Here is a 22,773-nt window from a genome sequence, read left to right as displayed (position 1 = left end):
GTTACTTTATGTGTACTTTAGCTTGAGTGAATGGAGCCGAAAATAAATGCCACCGTGTTCTGGAATTCATTTTGCTTCAGTGTTACTCCGTTCAGTAAATCAGCCAAGCCAAAGCGACCAGGGTCCGTATATCCGAGTACTTGTTTCACCTCACTGTAGTACTGTAACATGGATGATAGCAGGAGTACATGTGTCAGAAATTGTCAGCAAATATAGTGGGAGAAAAAAGGAATAAAAAAAGGTTCTATGAAAAAACACATCTCTGTACAATCTGATTTTGTTTTTTAGAGGCTTGCCAGGTCACGCACCCCAAGGTGGCGTCACCGTTTTGGGGACACCTTAAAATATGCTCCACACAGGGATCAAGGGTAAGTCACACCTTTGCTGTTTCCCTTTTTCTAGAAACATGTTACACGCTAGGGTGCCCCTAAATCTTTAAAGCACTCTGGTCCTGGTCTACTTATATGTTATACAATTACAGACTGTAGTCTGTCTGTATCTTTGTATAATTCGTCCCACCTTTACCTTGTTCATCAATGGTCAGGACCACCACAGAGCAGATATTATTTGCCTGGTGGATCATTCTCAGCGCTGCAGTGACACTGACGTCTTGGTGGCATGTTAGTGTGTATTGCACTGGTCTAAGTGGATCAGACCAAGCAGTGCTGCTGGAGTTTTGAAACACTGTCCACTCACTGTCCACTCTATTAGACACTCCTACCTTGTCGGTCCACCTTGTAGATGTAAAGTCAGAGATGATAGCTCATCTGCTGCTGCACAGTTTGTGTTGGTCATCCTCTAGTCCTTCATCAGTGGTCACAAGATGCTGCTCACAAGACGCTATTGGCTGGATATTTTTGGTGGGTGGACTTTTCTCAGTCTAGCAGTGACACTGAGGTGTTCAAAAGCTCCAGCAGCACTGCTGCGTCTGATCCACTTTTGCTAGCCTGACACACACTAAAGCCATGTTCACACAGCAACTAAAAGTGGCCCAAATTCTCACCAAATTTGTTTTTTCTTTTAGATTGTTCACATTATCTTTTTAAGACCCTCTTCGCTGCCAGCTTTAGTCATTTGTTTATTAGCATGGCAGTATATACTATGCTTATGTTACATGGTATCAGCTGGTACCAGATGTTGGTATCTGTAAATTTGAATGAGTAAGAGTACAAGTAATTGGTATTGATGAAGCCCTACTACAGACTGCAGTTACATTAAACTCCTGGGTTTTTACAAAGAATTTAGGTCATTTTGAAAAATCTTCTTCTTCTTCCTCAAAATTCTGAAAAAATCCAGTTTAATTCAAAATAAAGCAGCTTTTAAAATTCTATAAACATTGAAATCAAGATGTTATCAGGGAGCTCCACTTCAGTGTTGAAGTTTTATGTAATTGTACTGTTTCAGTTTTGAATATCATCTTCCCAAATGTCAGAATAAATCAAGTTTTAGTACGTAGTGTATTTAGGTTTTCATAAAATATTCAAATCAAGCTTTTGACAAGGAACTCCACTGCAATGGCAAATTCAGACTGTGAAATTACATGAATTGCATTCTCTTTGTACCCGAGGTGTTCTTCGACAATGCACTTAGTTCTCTGCTAATAGTTTGATTCCTTCTGTTTATTGATTTTTTTAACATGGGCATATATGTAATTAACTTTCCAAAGCATTGCAGAGGGCTTGTACAGAATTTAAATAGCAAAATAAAATGTAGCTCATAACCTGTGTATGTCAGAAAGTGTTTTTCAACACTGCAGTGGAGGTTTCTGATAACAGTGTAATTTTCTTCCTTTGTTGGAGTTTTGTTTAAGTTGGCTGTTTAACTTTATGCCATATTAAATACTGCCATATACCTCATGAAACAGGGATATTTACTGACTTTCACTGTGGAAAAAACATGAAAACCAAACTCTGAACACTGTTAACAGGCGGATTGTTGCTGTACATGAAGCAATGCTTAATTACACTTCTGACTAATAATCTTCAAAAACTATGTTGATCTGTTTGTCACATACTGAAAGAAGGAGGAGGTCATAGTAGTCGCATACTGAAAGAAAGAGGAGGTCATCATAGTACTGTTCTGCTGTAATCCGCAGTGCACACATGAAATCCAAGCATAGAGAGCGACCAGGCTTGGAATTATTTGCAAGAAAATGCTTCCCCATTTGCTGGGAACGCAAACCATTTGCAAGGGAACACAATGTCAGTACTGCTTTTTGTATTTTTTTTTTAACCATTGCCCCAAGGGGGTTCGTACTGTTCCACAATGCTCATATTATATACTCTTAACTTAAGGCCACTATGCATGCCAATTAAACACCTTGAAACTAAGAAGGCCCTCAGTACTTATCAACATTATTTAATTATCTGCTGTGCAGTGCCATCCTATCCCATGCAGGGAATTCAGCCATGAAAACTATAAGAGCCACAGGCACCTCTTGCACATTTGACTTATAAATCAAAGGCAGCAACGTAACTTCAAGAAAGCTTTGTGTTTAGCTGCCCAGAATGGCTTGGATAGAGTGTAACAATGCTTTACATGAACTGATAAATGTGAAAAAATAACTAATAAACCTATTTGTTTACTTTGCAGGTGGAGAATACAGAGACACCCTAATGGACTTCTGGACTTTTTAAATTTTTTGTTCATTCACTTGAATTGATTAATAATATTAGTAATAATAATAAACATTCATTAAATCCCTTATGCTTGCAATGATTTGCCTTAGTTTATGACAATATTATCATAGTAGCTGGGATTGTTTGAATTAGACTATCAGCAACTACAGACCGAGAAAACATTCATGGGATGTAACGTAACATTGGAAAAATCTGAAGTTTTGACACTGATTATTGCTGGCTGCACAAAAATATTGGGAAGATGTTTTAGGATATGTTCTACTAACTTGCACCGAACATCCTAAGAAAATTAAGAAAACTGGAACTATAAACCTTTGAACGTTTAAAGATAACATTCCAGGAATGTTCAGTGGTCAGTGTATATAAAGCTGAGGTAATATTCTGGGGCAGTGCTTTTAAGAAAGATGTTATAGAACCATTAAGAAAAATGGCCTTTTTTAAGGTTAGCAACATTTTCACAACCATAATAGAATGTTACGGGAATGTTTTCATGTTCTCAGAAAATTGCAGGACCACATTCCTAGAATGTTAAATTGTTACTAATGAGGTTGGGTTGAAGTTTAGGGATCGTTCGCATAGCTAGAATGTTTTGGGAACATTCAGAAAACTGGACAGATTCATGTGGGAACATTCCAATAAAACATTCATACAACCAAAATGGAATGTCAGAGGAACGTTCAGAGAACATCATTTTGAATGTTCTCAGAATGTTCCGAGACAACGTTTCTAGAATGTTAAATTGTTGTTGCAAATGAGGTTTAGGTGACGTTCTGGGAACGTTCCACAACCAAAATGGAACGTTAGGGGAACGTTCTGATAATGTCATTTTGTTAGCTGGGATGTTGGTAGCGATGGACTCTTTCATCCTCTACACTAAATGTCACAATAATCGTGAGAATTAACAAAACAATCTAGCAGTATCCAACTGGAGAGCAGCAGTTTTAGCGCCCCACACTGTTTACGAACCACATCCTCAATGTTGGCTTTCTTGACTGCAGGATTTTATTTATGCTACATTAATCTTTTTAGATGAGAAAAAACATCTTTAAGAGAGAAACTCTTTGTTGTTATAGTAACATTTTTATTCTTTCAGTACTAAAGTATTTATAAGTGATGCGGCCAGTTATTAAACATGCACAGATGTAAGTCATTATTGATTGGCCGATCGGTCACACAGCCAATCTCTTCCGCTGGACTTCCTTTATTTCCTTCCTTTATAATCACTGTTTTTTTTTAAATCTCCATCCACATGAAGACACGACCCAACTAACTTTGGTCCTCTTGTAACAAGTCCTGTTAGCCATGTTAAAACCAGCACTATTTTGGCTACGGCCACCGCTGCATAAAATGGCCTAACGTAAGCAAAGGAGATAATGGTGCTCACACTTGACATTACAAGCCATAAACTCTGTTATCTTTAGTCTCTCTTTTCACGAGGCTGAAAATGGCTTCTTATCCAAATGTTCTGTTACACCTTAAATGATGCAGCAGTCACTAGGCTGCAGTGGAAAATGATGGACAAGTAATTATGGCTGCTGACTGGCTTAGTAAAAAGTGATTGATAACACAATTCTGGTATTTGATTGGCTACAACGTCTATATTCTAGCTGAATTAATTGTTTTTATTTTAGGGTTAATGTTGTGGATGTGTCCTGATTCATTAGCCCTGAGTTTAGCTGATGTGAGCTGCCTAGATAAATGGCTGCTGTCTTTCACAAATAGATAATACATCATTTGTGTTATAATTTTCTTTGATTACATAAAACAAAAACATTGACTGAAAATGTATTTTTTGTCCACCAGTGCTGGGCACGTTCTCTGTAGTTTTGAGAGCAGTAACGTTTTAGTGGTCTGGTCTCTGGCTTTTCACTGTAATTCTTCGTACAAGAGATGGAGAATCAATTCTGAAGTATTGATACTTCCGATTCTGTTTGAGAAACGATTCTTCCATGAAAATATCAGAACAAAGTGTTTTCTTTAAGCAGTAAACGGAATATATTTTTATGAAACTGAAAGGTGCTGATGCTAATAATGTAAAAAGAGTATTTGCTTCTGTTCTCTCAGTTTATCTGGCAAATGTATATACTAATGCAAAAAATTATATCATGACTGAGGGGCATATTTACTGGTTTCACTGTGGAAATCATAAAGGATGTCCCTTTTATGAGCACAAGAAGACGTAAAAATATCAGTGTCAGCATTGTTGTTGAGATATTAGACTTTGGATTAGGGAAATTTGTGGTTTTATGTGCAGAGTTATTTGGGCACAAACTGGGGGGAAAAGGAAATAACTATATGAATAATTTTACAACTTGAATATTTATAATGTGATCAGTACTTTAATGTTGTTAGGTAAAGTTTTTAATGCACAAAGCACAGGTACTGATGTTTTCATAAACTCTAATTTTCTGTTTCTCTTAAATGAAAGAAAAGGAAAAATACAAAATCATTATTCAAACTTTCTGTAGAGTAAATCACTAACATCCCTTTTCCTTTACTGTTTTTGTGTTTATTATTGTTGTTGTTGTTATATTTTTTTGGTGCTGTTGTCTATTTACAAAACTTTTTATATGTATTGTACTGACAGCTATAGTAAATACTGTGATTCAAATAAATAAATAAATAAATAAATAAATAAGCTTTAGACGGCACGTATACCGATGTGGGCGGGGCCTCTGACTCTGAGACTACAGATCCATTAACGAACCCGTGACGTCATAGAGAGAGAGAGAGAGAGAGACGTTTCCATTGTGACGGACAGTTAGAATAGAGCGGGTGTTTCTATCGGAGCGTCATTCTGCGGTGTGTCCGAATAACAGAGCACAAAACAGGTGAGTGGCTGAACTTTGTGACCTTTTTCCGCTGTAACTGTTCAGCAGGAGAAAAGAACCAGCAGCTGTTCGCTCTGACTCTCAAACCGAATCACTCGACCCGCTCGAGCAGAACGAGTCATTCGCTCCGACCTGATTCGAACTCCGGGTTTCGCGCGTGCTATGGCGTCACACCCGGTCAGCGCGTCAGGACTCCGTACCCTTTGTTTTTGGGATAATGAAGCGACGCCAATGAAGAAAACTTAAATGTATGTAAAAGCAAAATACAGTATTCACATCTTCTGAACAGAAGTCAAATGTTACCTTTAGACCTTATTAAAGCAATAAGCCACGAGAGGCCGCGCGCTACTGTGATTTTATCACAGGAGTAAGTAGGAACGCACACCCCCTCGTAGCTTATTGCTTTTGTAAAACGGCGACCAACATAAAATATAATAAAATGCACAATTTTTCTGAAAATAATTTATGTTATTATAATCGACATAAACAAGTATTCCGCACACAAATGTAGCTAGTTCCTTTAGAGTCCGGTATTGTTGCTAAGCAACCATGGACCGCTGAATGAGGAGAAGAACGTTTTAACTTTTGTCATGTAATAATGAACTTATGATAACACAGCACTGTTTAATGCAGAAACGTTCACTTTATAAGTACTTTTGGTCACCAAAATACCACCACGAGACTTATTTAGCACCAATCCAGCGTAGCCCCTCTTCTCACGGTGGGCTGAATCTCAAACGGCTCCCTGCCCCCTACATAGTGCACTACGTCAGAATTTAAATACTGGCTCCTGCACCCCAACGGTGCAAAATATGGCTAATATATAGTCATTTGGGTCTCAGCCACATCTATACTCGGTATATGATGCACTATTTGGCAGTAAAGGCCAGAATTTCTAAATGTTTATAGCTAGTACAAATGTTTGTGTTTCAGTCAGAAGTACCCTGTGTTTAACGCTACTTCTGACTGAAACACAAACATTTGAAGCGTGACACTTTTAGACTTTCATACTGCAGTTTTACACTTAATCATACCATAAGTATTTTCATTCAAGCCTGTGATATTAATAATGGAGTTGTTCGGGCTATTAGCTATATTTTAGCCTGTTAGCTAGCTGACCAGCCAAGTTCTAGTTAAGAACATAAGTTGCCAGCCCCTCAGTTTAAACAAAAAACGGGTTCCTTCTTCAACAATATACTCAGTGGCCCATGCGAGCAGCGTGAGAGTCAAGGATTATTCCATCAACAGCACAAGGGTCATGCCGTGGCGCAGTAATACACAATTCAGTTGTTGTAAAGCCATCATGGAACACGGCTCAGCCAGTCAGATTTTAGGCCCGGAACTGTCCGCTTTATAAATCATTATTTTACTAAAGTCTAAACAATCTTTCTCATCTTACTTTTCACATTCTTTCTCTCTTTCGCTCTTTTTAAACCTCTCTCGCCCCCACTTTTTTCTACCTTTCCTTCTGTCCCTCTTTCTCTCTGTGTCTCTCTCTCAGTTTCTCTCTGTCTCTCTTGGCCTCTCTCTCCACCTTTTTAATCTCTCACTTCCTCTATCTCTCTGTCTTCTCACTGTGTCTCTTCCTCTCTTTCTCTCCATCTCTCTCCTTCCCATCTCTCTCTTTTCACCTCTCTCACTCTTTCTTTCTTCACCTGTTTATTTCTCTTTTCCTTCCACCTTTCTGTCTCTTTTTCTCTCTTACTTTCTTTCTCTCTCCACCCCCTTTCTCCCTCTCTTTCTTTTCCTCTATTTTTGGCCTTTATCTGTATATACCCACCCCCCCCAGTCTTCAACTTTCAGATGTTTTTACATCGTTTTCTTTAGTTTTTTTTTTTCAATATAGGTCCAAAATCAATTTTCCACATGAGTTCGTTACTAAACATATTAATCCAGTACTTTATTTTGTGTTCTAGAGCTAAAATCACCAGAGAGGATGAAGCTGTGTCCCCTACTTGGTCCCATAGACTGTGGGTGTTGGAGCAGCTGCCTCCCCAAAATGACCTTCTTCAACAGTCGAACTCTGGAGAGGCAGAGAGAGGAGGAGCAGCTCAGACAGCTTCAGAGAGAGAGGAGTGAGATGGAGAGAAGAATAGAGGTGATGAGGAGGAAGCTAAAGAGGATGGAAAAGGAGGAGAGGAAGAGGAAACTGGAAGAGGAGAGACAGAAAGAGCAAAGAGAGATGGCTGTGTTGAAGATGTGGACTGTGATGGAGTGGGAGAGAGTGATTAAGAAAGACAGGAAAGAAAGAGAGGAGCTGGAGATGCTTAGAGAGCTGGACAAACAACTGCAGCTGAAAGAGAGAAAGAGAAAGAAAGGGAGAGAGGAGAGAAAGGTAAGACATGCTAGCTAAACTCCCGAACAAGACAGCAATCACCAGAAATATTACAGCGATTGTTGTAATATTCATGTTTTAGAAAGAAAGCAGAAGCTTTGTATAGAGTGTGAATTTATGACAGTTTGTATTTATATTTATATTAAGTTTTTTATTTAGCTAAGTGGTAACTAGGTAGCTTTGCTAGGCTACATGTGCTAATTTCTCCTGATCGTTAGATTAGCTGGTTAGCTGGTCAAATCTATATGTCATTGTATTTTACCTCAGTGCTCAAACACAAGATAAGAGCTCAGTTTAGTACATTCCTGAGTGACAACAGCGACAGGTGGAGTTGTGCTAGTCGATGAACTGATTAAAATTCCTACAATGCTAAAATGAGGATGCTGTGTGTGCTGTAGTTTAGTAGAGTCATGCTAATGTTCACTATTAAGAGGAATGAAACTGTACCTGCAGCCAGCTAATCTAGCATTAGCTATCACTCAGATTAAAAAAAAACTGTCTGTTTTCTTTTTGAAACATGAATATTTAAAAAATCACTGGAATACTGTACGTACGAGAGCTTCTTCATCTTAGCCAGCTGGTAGCACCAGTAAAAGGGGGCTATCCTGAGAATGTAGCTAACCTAGCTTAGCTAACTCTGTATAGAAGATTTCTCACTTACTTTTCCTACTTTGGATCCACAATTCTTTCACTTAATTCTGTTAATGAAAAGGTCTTTTTCACATGTGCTGTTCTTGTGTGTTTTAGAAGAATCTGCTGGGACAGGATCTTATTAGCAAAAGTGAGGACGCTCTGCAGCATCCAATAAAGCCTGAGGTAGGTGCGTTTGGTCTGGAAGACAGGGCGAGATGGCATCAGATGGAGCTGCTGAGATGCAGACAGAGACATGAAGAGATAAGAACAGATCTGGAGAAGGTGAAGGAGAAGATGGCAGGGAAAGAAAGTCATATAGAGGAGAAGGTCCTCGATGCTGAGAGAGAAAGTTTGATCCTGTTTCAGCAAAATACAGAACATCTGAACTGGAAGGAGAGAGAGCATGCTCCGAAATCAAAGAACAGCAGTAAGTGGGAAAGAAAAGAGAGAAAGGCGAGAGAAAGACAAACCAAGAGAGAAGAAGTAATGAAAAGAGAGCAAGAAAAACTAGAAGAACTGGAAGATATATGTAAAAGGATGGAAAGACAGGTGGAGGAGGAGAGGAGGGCAGTGAAAGAGAGAGAAAAAGTCATGCTGGAAGAAATGGAGAGAAAGAAAGAGAGTGAGAGACAAAAGATGGAGAGAGAGCTGAAGAAGAGACAGAGACGGATGGAAAAGGAACTACGGGAGCAGCTGAAAGAGAGCGAGATGGAGAGAGAGAAAGAGAATGAGCTAGAGAGAGAGCAGAAGGAACGACACAGGCAGGCAGAAGAGCGACTGAGAGAGATGGAGAGAAAGATCATGGAGGAAGAAGAAAAAGCCCTAAGAGAGGAAGAGAAATGGAAAGAAATGATCCAGAAACAGGAGGAAGAGTGGAAGCATAGATTTCGGGACCTGGAAGAAAAGAGAGAGAAAGAAATTAGGGCTGAGAAAGAGAAGATCCGACAGAGAGAAAGAGAGAAGGCAAAGAGAGAGACTGAAAAACGAAGGGAATTTGAAAAGCTGGAGAAGGAGAGAGAAGCAGAGGCGAGAAGGCAGATAGAAATGAAAGTGCAGGAAACCCAGGTTGAAGAAAATCTAAAGAACGAAAATGAGAAACAGAGAAAGAGAGAGTGGAGAAAGGAGGAGAGCAAGAGAGAAGAAAAGAAACTGACAGAACTGGAAGAAAAGCAAGAAAAAGAAAAACAAAATGAGGTTGAAGAGCTCCAGAAGCAAATGGAAAGAGAGCTGGTGGAGAAAGAAGAAGAATTGAAGAGGGAGAAAAAGAAGATGACAGAAAAAGAAGAGAGGGAGCTAGAAGAAGAGACAATGATAAAGGAAAAGAACCCAAAAGAAACATCAAACAAAAAGGAAGAAATAGAAGGAGAGATAGAGACAGAGATAGAGGAGAAGAAGAGAGAGATAGAGGAGGCAAAGGAGAATGAGCCAGAGAAGCAGAGAGAAGAGGAAAGAGAGAAAGAGAGGAGGGAGAGACAGCTGGAGACAGAGAGAATACAGAAAGCGAGAGAGGAGCATATGAAGAAAGAAAAGAAGCAGAAGAAAGAGTGGATGAAGCGAATGTTTGGTGAGGGCAGTATATTCAGGTCACAGCATGGAGCTGAGCGCAGGGGCTCTGAGCGAAAAAGGAGCAACAGGCCTTTGATGGTGACTGACGGAGACGAAAAGCAGCACGGGCCTCCGGAGCAGAAGACACCAGAACCATTGAGCGGGCCTGTTTCTACAAACGGAGGACCACGGCTCATCTCCGTAAGACCCCTGAGCTCGAGCCCAGGCCCTGTAGAGGAGCTCAAAGTGACCAGTCCCCAGCCAGCTGACCCCACTACACCCACCAGCACAGTGGGTGGTTCAGGGGATGAGAGCAGCATTGGACCTGAGGAAGCCAGCCCAGAGCAAGATTGTACCACAGAGAATAAGGTGGATGAGACCAGCTCTGACAGCAGGAAAACGTCTGGCATCACTGTGGACGACTTATCGGTCTTTGCGTTGCGGCCAGCTCCACAGGGTATTACAGTCCGGTGTCACATCAAGCGGGACATGAAGACCACAGACAACAACCTCCACCCCATATTTCACATGTACCTGGAGGAAGAGGATGGCAAGAAGGTCAGAAGGGGGCAGAGTGTCAGGGATAGACACAGCATGTACTTTAGTCACGTTTGTCATTTAGTGTCAGAAACCACAAAAGCAAGTTTATTTGAGATCAATTAACAACTTGAAACAGTCTGAAAGTGTATGATTTAGCCCTGCAGTTAGCACCGTGCTAATTGGTAGAGTGTAAGCTTACATTAGTTGTTAGCTACATAAGGAGCGTAAAGGAGGGGGGTTGATTTTTCACCATACCATATTGTTGTTTTCTCTTTCTCAATCTGTCTTTTTGTCATTCTTTCTCAGAAATTCCTGTTGTCCGCTAGGAACACAAGTACCACCATGACAGCTAACTATGTGATCTCAGTGGATCCCTCTGGCTGGTATCATGAGGGTGAGAACGTCGTAGGGAAATTAAGGTATGTACGAGCTTCTACTAAAATAGTGACGCCCTCTAGGGGCTCCCTTTGTGTATGGCTGTCTTCATTCCATAGAGCTGTATTCCTTTATCAGTAGGTCTGATCATGTAGTCTTAGGTTCTCTGTGTCTTTTGTAGGTCAAACATGCTGGGGACTAAATTCACGTTATGTGGAAAAAGCAGGACCAATAGCAAGAACAGTAGAGCTCTGCTGAAGGGAAGAAACCCACAGCAGGAGCTCACAACAATCCGCTATGTGAGTACACAAACATATGCACACACATTCTTATTGGGAAAGAACCAGCGTAAAGGAATAGTGAACATATATCGCATGTTCTTTCTGTAGGAGGCCGATCTAATGGGAGGTGAAGGACCACGCAAGATGTCTGTCATCATCCCTGGCATGAACGTGAACTCTGAGCGCTCTCCAGTTCACTCTATTAAGGTGAGTTTGATGCTATTCACTGTTGATGACCACAGATTATCCCATCTCACACAGTTCCTCTTGTAGTTCTCATGGGGTCTCAGTTGTTTTGAAAGCTAGATGAGCTGATAAAGATGTACAAAGTTTCTTTTTAATGTTCTCTATCATTGCACCTTGTTACTTTGGTCTCTGTGTGGTTCACATACACTGTATTGCCAAAAGCGTTCACTCACCCATCCAAGTCATTGAATTCAGGTGTTCCAATCACTTCCATGGCCACAGGTGTATAAAACCAAGCACCTAGGCATGCAGACTGCTTCTACAAACATTTGTGAAAGAATGGGTCGCTCTGAGGAGCTCAGTGAATTCCAGCGTGGTACTGTGATAGGATCCCACCTGTGCAACAAGTCTAGTCATGAAATCACACTCCTAAACCTTGTTGAAAGCCTTTCCAGAAGAGTTGAAGCTGTTATAGCTGCAAAGGGTGGGCCGACATCATATTAAACCCTGTGGATTAAGAATGGGATGTCACTCAAGTTCATATGTGTGTGAAGGCAGACGAGCGAATACTTTTGGCAGTATAGTGTAGCTTAGGCTACATATGATTCCAAAAGCTTTAACTAGACAGGCTGACAAAGACCGTACCCTTTTCTTTTTTGTGATTTTGTGATGTGCATGTGATTCTTAGGCTTACTGAAAGATTCTTAATTAAAACGCTTCATTCATTAAATAGTAATTAAAGACTGCTTTTACTAGTTTTAGATACAGTGGCAATAGCAATGCAATAGCAGAGTAAGGGTTCAGTAGTTGAGTCCGGTCACTGTCACTGTCGATTTTAATTCAAATGAAGACGCTGCCAAAAATATTAATCAGGCTATCAAAAACACCAGGAAAAACGAAAAAAGAAAAATAGCAGAAACGAGAAAGACCATGTCAGACATTTTACCTATGGCATCTGGTCAGCAGTGGTCCTATGGTGGTTCTTTTCCACTGACGGACAGGGTAGTGTAGCAGCGGATCAGCTAATACTGTTTCTAATATAGCTATGTGTGCATCATTAACAGGATCAGAGATCTTTATTAAAGAGGTGGCAGAAGCCTAAACTGGAGAATGTCATCCAGCTGCGTAATAAAGATGCAGTGTGGAATGATGTCACTATGGGCTACGAGCTGAACTTCTACGGACTGACACCACGGGCCTCCAGGAGAAACTTTCAGCTCATTCATGCCGACAAACGTAAGCTCACAAGCTTTTACTCATTTGTACATTCGTAGTGTGTCTTCAGATGGATGTTTCTCCTTTCATTGGGTCGTTCCTCTCTCTCTTTGTGTCAGAACAACTTAGCTGATTTATTGTCTTTCTCCTGTTTGTTTGGATTTTGATGAATCTTTTTCCGCTTTTTTTCTCCTCAGCTGACAACATTCTGATGGTGTTTGCCCGCATGGCTGATAATGAGTTCACGCTGCACTACTGTTATCCCTTGTGCGCCCTTCAAGCCTTCAGCATCGGCCTGTCCAGCATCCACAGCAAACTGGCCTGCATTTGACATCTACATCTGCTTATGTGCATTCTGTCCTTATTCTTTCTTTTTCTTCAGCTTACTCCCTCCTTTATTCAGAGCAGCATGGCTCCAAATACATCCTGTCTAGCCTGTAATAAAAGCATTAAAGATCAGTCTCCTCACTGGTCCTCTTCATTTAGTCATCAAGTGTACTAGTGCAGTAGTTGTGAGTTTTGCAGGTATATGACCTACACGTGAAGGCAGAGCTGACGCAGAGCAGATTATTTTCTTTACATTATAAACGTTTTAAACATTTCAGACATTTATGCATTTTTAATCTGCAGATACGGTTGTATGAAAAACTTCGAACATACCCAATTAAATTACATGTTTTGATGATTTTCTAAGTGAAAACTTCTACAGGGAGCAGACTTAAAGTCATGTGAAAAACTAAGTACACCCTATAAAATGTTTCTTTTTTTTAATTACATATGTGGGAATATATTTAGTATTTTATCATCAGCTAAATATTGTGCATAAATAAATGGTACACAGCAGAACAAAAAACAAAGGAAATTAGCTGAGATGTCCTTTTTTCTGTTGAAAAAGTATGTACACCTCTGGCTTCAGTAACTGGTATTGCCTCTTTTGACAGAAAAATCTATGTGTAGGCATTTCCTATTACTGTCTACCAGTTTTTTGGCATTTACTGGGAGAAATTCTTGCCTATTCTTTTTGTGCAGAAGTATTTCAACTGTACAACATTTGAGGGGCTTCTTGCATTTACAGCCCATTTAAAATCCCCCCACAGCATTTCAGTGGGATTCAGTTCTGGGCTTTGACTAGGACATTTTACAACTCTCCATGTAATCCATTTGAGCCATTCATTAGTGGATTTATTTATATGTTTAGAATCTTCATCCTGTTGGAAGGTCCACTTCATCAGCTTTAACTTTTTGGCAGATGGCCTCACATTCTCCTCAAGAACTGTCTGGTATAAAAGAGAATTTATAGTTGATTCTGTGATTGCAGATTGGCCAGGCCCTGAGGCAGCAACGCAGTCCCCAACCATAACATTTCCACCATCATGCTTAACAATTGGAATGAGTATCTTCTGATCAAATTCTGTCTTTGGTTTTTGGCAAACATGGCTACTTCTGGTACTGTGGCAAAAACAACTCTATTTTGGACTCGCCTGTCCATAGCACATTGTTCCAGCCCCCACTTCCTTGCCTAGATATCCATTAGCAAACTTTAGCCTTGTCCTGATATTCTTTTTAGACAGCAAAGGGTTCCTCCTGGAGCACCTCCCATGTGGGTTAAATTTGTGCAGTCTTGTTCTAATTGTAGATGCACTTTCACATAAACAGTAGCAAGAGCCACTGTGATGAGAACTTGTGATGAAATTTTGGGGCGCTTAGAGACTTATTTATATACGGTCTGCTATCGGGTTAACCTTCCTGGATCAGTTGGCAGTGGTTTTAAATCTTCTCCACTTGTAAAGTGGACAGTGAAAACACTGATCTCCAAAATTCTGGATATCTTCTGAAATCCCTTTCCAGACTTCTACAACTTTCTTTCTGAAGGCCTGAGGGAACTTTTTTATCTAGGCATGATGATACAACATACTCCAATAACAAATAGCAAACCAGACCAGATATCTGGGGTTTAAGTAAGACAGCTTCCTCCAAGATGTTCTCTAACGGTCTTCTAAACATTTATACCTGGTCGTGTGTACCTGATTTCAATTTGATAGGTTTGAAGTAGTGATATGTGTAGAGCTGTACTTACTTTTTTCCACATTCCTTTATCTGTCAACACTGTTTTAAAAGAAGAATTGATTTCTGTATCTCCAAGTATGTTGAAAAAGTCTAAAATTTTCTTGGGGCATATTTGCTTCTTGACATGACTGTAAATATGACATTTTTTGCAGATTTTAACAAATTTGAAAAACTAAAATAAAATATAAAATGTGGCATAACTTTTGCACAGGCCACATTTTGAGTTTAATTTCCCATATGGTAGCAAATAAACAGCAATTGTGCATTAAAATGTGCAGAGGTGTGTTCTATGTAGAGAACGTGTTAACTTCTTGTCACTTAGAAAATCAACAATATTGCATATGACTAATAATTTAATAGTGTAGACGGTTAGATTCTCAGAGCACTTTAACACAATCTTCTCAACTCACCACACTTGGTTTGAAAAATATCAGTACGAACTCTCAAAAAAATCTAAAACATTGTAATTGTGAAGTTGTGAAAATGTCAGAATTATCCTACAGTTGTTTTTAACTGTGCATTGTACAAAAGGCAAAAATATATGCATATAATTTATCCTACATTTGAGCATGTTGCTCCTCACATCCAGTCAGTGTGGGGATGAACAGCACTTAGCAGAGTCAGCGGACTGAGGTTGCACATGCCAAAAAAAAAAAATCTGTTCCACTTTAAATTAAAATAAAATGAAAATAAAGCTTAAAGCACTTATTGCTTCAGTGGTAGATAAGCTGTTCCTCACAATATGTCCAAGCGACATATTGTGGTTAAGGAATGTGTAGCTAGCTTAGCACTGTGTGCCTGATGGGTTAACTAGCTAGCCTAGCTTAGCCAATGTCATTTCTAGGAGGATAGCCACCAGTTTAGGCTCCTGCTTCTGTGTAGTAAAATGGCTTAAAGTCACTTCCATTAACATTTTTTCACCTTCCTATTCACCTCTTCAGTTGGATTGCAACCAGCTATTAATCCACCAGAAGAAGAATAATTTGGTCCCCATTCGGTCAGATCAGGGAGAGCTACATGGGGTTTTACTGTAGATGATGGGTTTAGTTAATGTTCGTACATCCCTACGTTTCCACAACTTTGACACACGTTATGTAAAAGTTCTCACAATAGTCTCAAATGCTTTCTTTTAACGTTTTTAAATAAATCGTTTAAAGGACTAAATGTATGATGTTCTTTAGACACATATTAGGAAACGTTAGTCAACTGTTTTACATGCATTTTGAGGACGATAAGGTGCACAGTTGAAAAACGGAATCCATTGTGTTCTACTGGACTTTTTTTGCTTAATATAACATTTAATCCAATAATATAGATAAGCAGTTACTTTTCTTAGTTTTTTTCTGACTGCATTTCATAAAAACTACAATAAAGACTGAAACTTCTGTTACTAGAAACAACGAGTTTTCCACGGCCTGTTTTGAATACTGTTGCCATGGTGACGGAGATGTGGCAGTTAAATAAGCAGACTTAACCGGTTTAAACCAGTAGCAGCCAGTCTTCTCTGGTTTATTCCAGAGGGGCCACCTGCCAGTCTATCTTGCTGACTTTACATTAGTTATGGGCTTAATATGTTTAGTAATATAAAAATAACTCATAATTAGTAATGTAATAAAATTATCAAATCGCCAAGATTTATTAATTTCAGAGATAAAAGTCTATAAATGAGAATTCATGTTAAGATATGTTAGCATTAATAATAATAATAATAATAATAATAATAATAATAAAAACAAACAGGGAAATAAAATGAGCCACAAAGCTGAAGTCAGCTTCTTATTGGCCAGCGTTGTGTTAAAATGTTCCTGTTCCATCTTAAACGGTGCAGCAGTTCTGGGGTCTGAGGCGTTATAATAACTTGCACCATTAAAGGTGGAACTGGAAAATTAGAACAAGAAGCAGTGAAAAGTAAGAGAAATTTAGACTTGTAAATAAACCAATGTAAATCTTGCAAACACAGGTGTTTATCTTGGACATATCGATTAAAATGTATAAATTCTCAACAAGCAAGATAATGTGAGGTTTACTCTTCTCAAGCATCCCTGAAACAAATGTAAGTTTTATTATTGTACAAGTACACGCTGATTCAGGCCGTTTTCTGTTTCTGTAAGGTTAGATGATAGCAGACCTGGGCAAAAGGGTTATGTAATTACATGTTGTCAATGATGTAAAAGTAACCCGATGGCAATGTGCAAAAGGCTATAATCGCTGTTTTGTAAAATGAACCAAAGGAGAATTAGAGAGGACTAATTTACAGTTAAACAGCTTGTAAATAAGTTGGGAAATACGGCTTCACGTTCATGTGTACGGGCGCGCGCCCCAATTGTCATTTTTTCTGTGTGTGTGTGTGTGAGACCATTTTGGGGACACCTTAAAATATGCTCCACACAGGGATCAAGGGTAAGTCACACCTTTGCTGTTTCCCTTTTTCTAGAAACATGTTACACGCTAGGGTGCCCCTAAATCTTTAAAGCACTCTGGTCCTGGTCTACTTATATGTTATACAATTACAGACTGTAGTCCGTCTGTATCTTTGTATAATTCATCCCACCTTTACCTTGTTCATCAATGGTCAGGACCACCACAGAGCAGATATTATTTGCCTGGTGGATCATTCTCAGCACTGCAGTGACACTGACGTCTTGGTGGCATGTTAGTGTGTATTGCACTGGTCTAAGTGGATCAGACCAAGCAGTGCTGCTGGAGTTTTGAAACACTGTCCACTCACTGTCCACTCTATTAGACACTCCTACCTTGTCGGTCCACCTTGTAGATGCAAAGTCAGAGATGATAGCTCATCTGCTGCTGCACAGTTTGTGTTGGTCATCCTCTAGTCCTTCATCAGTGGTCACAAGATGCTGCTCACAAGACGCTATTGGCTGGATATTTTTGGTGGGTGGACTTTTCTCAGTCTAGCAGTGACACTGAGGTGTTTAAAAGCTCCAGCAGCACTGCTGTGTCTGATCCACTTTTGCTAGCCTGACACACACTAAAGCCATGTTCACACAGCAAGTAAAAGTGGCTCAAATTCTCACCAAATTTGCTTTTTCTTTTAGATTGTTCACATTATCTTTTTAAGACCCTCTTCACTGCCAGCTTTAGTCATTTGTTTATTAGCATGGCAGTATATACTATGCTTATGTTACATGGTATCAGCTGGTACCAGATGTTGGTATCTGTAAATTTGAATGAGTAAGAGTACAAGTAATTGGTATTGTTGAAGCCCTACTACAGACTGCAGTTACATTAAACTCCTGGGTTTTTACAAAGAATTTAGGTCATTTTGAAAAATCTTTCCTCAAAATTCTGAAAAAATCCAGTTTAATTCAAAATAAAGCAGCTTTTAAAATTCTATAAAACATTGAAATCAAGATGTTATCAGGGAGCTCCACTTCAGTGTTGAAGTTTTATGTAATTGTACTGTTTCAGTTTTGAATATCATCTTCCCAAATGTCAGAATAAATCAAGTTTTAGTACGTAGTGTATTTAGGTTTTCATAAAATATTCAAATCAAGCTTTTGACAAGGAACTCCACTGCAATAGCAAATTCAGACTGTGAAATTACATGAATCGCATTCTCTTTGTACCCGAGGTGTTCTTCGACAATGCACTTAGTTCTCTGCTAACAGTTTGATTCCTTCTGTTTATTGATTTTTTTAACATGGGCATATATGTAATTAACTTTCCAAAGCATTGCAGAGGGCTTGTACAGAATTTAAATAGCAAAATAAAATGTAGCTCATAACCTGTGTATGTCAGAAAGTGTTTTTCAACACTGCAGTGGAGGTTTCTGATAACAGTGTAATTTTCTTCCTTTGTTGGAGTTTTGTTTAAGTTGGCTGTTTAACTTTATGCCATATTAAATACTGCCATATACCTCATGAAACAGGGATATTTAATGACTTTCACTGTGGAAAAAACATGAAAACCAAACTCTGAACACTGTTAACAGGCGGATTGTTGCTGTACATGAAGCAGTGCTTAATTACACTTCTGACTACTAATCTTTAAAAACTATGTTGATCTGTTTGTCACATACTGAAAGAAGGAGGAGGTCATCGTAGTCGCATACTGAAAGAAAGAGGAGGTCATCATAGTACTATTCTGCTGTAATCCGCAGTGCACACATGAAATCCAAGCATAGAGAGCGACCAGGCTTGGAATTATTTGCAAGAAAATGCTTCCCCATTTGCTGGGAACACAAACCATTCGCAAGGGAACACAATGTCAGTACTGCTTTTTGTATTTTTTTTTTAACCATTGCCCCAAGGGGGTTCGTACTGTTCCACAATGCTCATATTATATACTCTTAACTTTAAGGCCACTATGCATGCCAATTAAACACCTTGAAACTAAGAAGGCCCTCAGTACTTATCAACATTATTTAATTATCTGCTGTGCAGTGCCATCCTATCCCATGCAGGGAATTCAGCCATGAAAACTATAAGAGCCACAGGCACCTCTTGCACATTTGACTTATAAATCAAAGGCAGCAACGTAACTTCAAGAAAGCTTTGTGTTTAGCTGCCCAGTATGGCTTGGATAGAGTGTAACAATGCTTTACATGAACTGATAAATGTGAAAAAATAACTAATAAACCTATTTGTTTACTTTGCAGGTGGAGAATACAGAGACACCCTAATGGACTTCTGGACTTTTTTCATTTTTTGTTCATTCACTTGAATTGATTAATAATATTAGTAATAATAATAAACATTCATTAAATCCCTTATGCTTGCAATGATTTGCCTTAGTTTATGACAATATTATCATAGTAGCTGGGATTGTTTGAATTAGACTATCAGCAACTACAGACCGAGAAAACATTCATGGGATGTAACGTAACATTGGAAAAATCTGAAGTTTTGACACTGATTATTGCTGGCTGCACAAAAATATTGGGAAGATGTTTTAGGATATGTTCTACTAACTTGCACCGAACATCCTAAGAAAATTAAGAAAACTGGAACTATAAACCTTTGAACGTTTAAAGATAACATTCCAGGAATGTTCAGTGGTCAGTGTATATAAAGCTGAGGTAATATTCTGGGGCAGTGCTTTTAAGAAAGATGTTATAGAACCATTAAGAAAAATGGCCTTTTTTAAGGTTACCAACATTTTCACAACCATAATAGAATGTTACGGGAATGTTTTCATGTTCTCAGAAAATTGCAGGACCACATTCCTAGAATGTTAAATTGTTACTAATGAGGTTGGGTTGAAGTTTAGGGATCGTTCGCATAGCTAGAATGTTTTGGGAACATTCAGAAAACTGGACAGATTCATGTGGGAACATTCCAATAAAACATTCATACAACCAAAATGGAATGTCAGAGGAACGTTCAGAGAACATCATTTTGAATGTTCTCAGAATGTTCCGAGACAACGTTTCTAGAATGTTAAATTGTTGTTGCAAATGAGGTTTAGGTGACGTTCTGGGAACGTTCCACAACCAAAATGGAACGTTAGGGGAACGTTCTGATAATGTCATTTTGTTAGCTGGGATGTTGGTAGCGATGGACTCTTTCATCCTCTACACTAAATGTCACAATAATCGTGAGAATTAACAAAACAATCTAGCAGTATCCAACTGGAGAGCAGCAGTTTTAGCGCCCCACACTGTTTACGAACCACATCCTCAATGTTGGCTTTCTTGACTGCAGGATTTTATTTATGCTACATTAATCTTTTTAGATGAGAAAAAAACATCTTTAAGAGAGAAACTCTTTGTTGTTATAGTAACATTTTTATTCTTTCAGTACTAAAGTATTTATAAGTGATGCGGCCAGTTATTAAACATGCACAGATGTAAGTCATTATTGATTGGCCGATCGGTCACACAGCCAATCTCTTCCGCTGGACTTCCTTTATTTCCTTCCTTTATAATCACTGTTTTTTTTTAAATCTCCATCCACATGAAGACACGACCCAACTAACTTTGGTCCTCTTGTAACAAGTCCTGTTAGCCATGTTAAAACCAGCACTATTTTGGCTACGGCCACCGCTGCATAAAATGGCCTAACGTAAGCAAAGGAGATAATGGTGCTCACACTTGACATTACAAGCCATAAACTCTGTTATCTTTAGTCTCTCTTTTCACGAGGCTGAAAATGGCTTCTTATCCAAATGTTCTGTTACACCTTAAATGATGCAGCAGTCACTAGGCTGCAGTGGAAAATGATGGACATGTAATTATGGCTGCTGACTGGCTTAGTAAAAAGTGATTGATAACACAATTCTGGTATTTGATTGGCTACAACGTCTATATTCTAGCTGAATGAATTGTTTTTATTTTAGGGTTAATATTGTGGATGTGTCCGGATTCATTAGCCCTGAGTTTAGCTGATGTGAGCTGCCTAGATAAATGGCTGCTGTCTTTCACAAATAGATAATACATCATTTGTGTTATAATTTTCTTTGATTACATAAAACAAAAACATTGACTGAAAATGTATTTTTTGTCCACCAGTGCTGGGCACGTTCTCTGTAGTTTTGAGAGCAGTAACGTTTTAGTGGTCTGGTCTCTGGCTTTTCACTGTAATTCTTCGTACAAGAGATGGAGAATCAATTCTGAAGTATTGATACTTCCGATTCTGTTTGAGAAACGATTCTTCCATGAAAATATCAGAACAAAGTGTTTTCTTTAAGCAGTAAACGGAATATATTTTTATGAAACTGAAAGGTGCTGATGCTAATAATGTAAAAAGAGTATTTGCTTCTGTTCTCTCAGTTTATCTGGCAAATGTATATACTAATGTAAAAAATTATATCATGACTGAGGGGCATATTTACTGGTTTCACTGTGGAAATCAAAAAGGATGTCCCTTTTATGAGCACAAGAAGACTTAAAAATATCAGTGTCAGCATTGTTGTTGAGATATTAGACTTTGGATTAGGGAAATTTGTGGTTTTATGTGCAGAGTTATTTGGGCACAAACTGGGGGGAAAAGGAAATAATTATATGAATAATTTTACAACTTGAATATATATAATGTGATCAGTACTCTAATGTTGTTAGGTAAAGTTTTTAATGCACAAAGCACAGGTACTGAGGTTTTCATAAACTCTAATTTTCTGTTTCTCTTAAATGTAAGAAAAGGAAAAATGCTAAATCATTATTCAAACTTTCTGTAGAGTAAATCACTAACATCCCTTTTCCTTTACTGTTTTTGTGTTTATTATTGTTGTTGTTGTTATATTTTTTTGGTGCTGTTGTCTATTTACAAAACTTTTTATATGTATTGTACTGACAGCTATAGTAAATACTGTGATTCAAATAAATAAATAAATAAATAAATAAATAAATAAGCTTTAGACGGCACGTATACCGATGTGGGCGGGGCCTCTGACTCTGAGACTACGGATCCATTAACGAACCCATGACGTCATAGAGAGAGCGCGCGAGAGAGAGAGAGCGAGAGAGAGAGAGACGTTTCCATTGTGACGGACAGTTACAATAGAGCGGGTGTTTCTATCGGAGCGTCATTCTGCGGTGTGTCCGAATAACAGAGCACAAAACAGGTGAGTGGCTTTTTTCCGCTGTAACTGTTCAGCAGGAGAAAAGAACCAGCAGCTGTTCGCTCTGACTCTCAAACCGAATCACTCGACCCGCTCGAGCAGAACGAGTCATTCGCTCCGACCTGATTCGAACTCCGGGTTTCGCGCGTGCTATGGCGTCACACCCGGTCAGCGCGTCAGCGCGACTCCGTACCCTTTGTTTTTGGGATAATGAAGCGACGCCAATGAAGAAAACTTAAATGTATGTAAAAGCAAAATACAATATTCACATCTTCTAAACAGAAGTCAAATGTTACCTTTAGACCTTATTAAAGCAATAAGCCACGAGAGGCCGCGCGCTACTGTGATTTTATCACAGGAGTAAGTAGGAACGCACACCCCCTCGTAGCTTATTGCTTTTGTAAAACGGCGGCCAACATAAAATATAATAAAATGCACAATTTTTCTGAAAATAATTTACGTTATTATAATCGACATAAACAAGTATTCGGCACACAAATGTAGCTAGTTCCTTTAGAGTCCGGTATTGTTGCTAAGCAACCATGGACCGCTGAATGAGGAGAAGAACGTTTTAACTTTTGTCATGTAATAATGAACTTATGATAACA

The 22,773-nt window shown here is 38.9% G+C and overlaps 1 protein-coding gene across 1 annotated transcript; it reads left to right on the top strand.

Annotated features, from left to right (window-relative positions):
• The first annotated feature begins 9,898 nt into the window (after positions 1-9,898).
• LOC118816184 (tubby-related protein 3-like) lies at positions 9,899-12,947 on the top strand. Its single transcript, XM_036582697.1, has 6 exons — positions 9,899-10,541; positions 10,830-10,942; positions 11,080-11,197; positions 11,288-11,386; positions 12,430-12,601; positions 12,778-12,947. Exons 1-6 carry the CDS (start codon positions 9,954-9,956, stop codon positions 12,909-12,911), a joined length of 1,224 nt encoding a protein of 407 aa, XP_036438590.1. The 5' UTR covers positions 9,899-9,953; the 3' UTR covers positions 12,912-12,947.
• The last annotated feature ends 9,826 nt before the right edge of the window (positions 12,948-22,773 follow it).

This window comes from Colossoma macropomum, unplaced genomic scaffold (assembly GCF_904425465.1).
Source record: "Colossoma macropomum unplaced genomic scaffold, Colossoma_macropomum, whole genome shotgun sequence".
NCBI lineage: Eukaryota > Metazoa > Chordata > Actinopteri > Characiformes > Serrasalmidae > Colossoma > Colossoma macropomum.
The sequence above is the reverse complement of the archived record's forward strand: the minus strand, read 5'-3'. Positions and strand labels throughout refer to the sequence as shown.

Coding starts and splice junctions, on each gene's coding strand:
- LOC118816184 (XM_036582697.1), top strand. CDS start 9,954: ATGAAGAAAGAAAAGAAGCAGAAGAAAGAGTGGATGAAGCGAATGTTT. Junction 10,542..10,829: donor AGGAAGAGGATGGCAAGAAG/GTCAGAAGGGGG, acceptor ATTCTTTCTCAG/AAATTCCTGTTGTCCGCTAG. Junction 11,198..11,287: donor AGCTCACAACAATCCGCTAT/GTGAGTACACAA, acceptor TTCTTTCTGTAG/GAGGCCGATCTAATGGGAGG.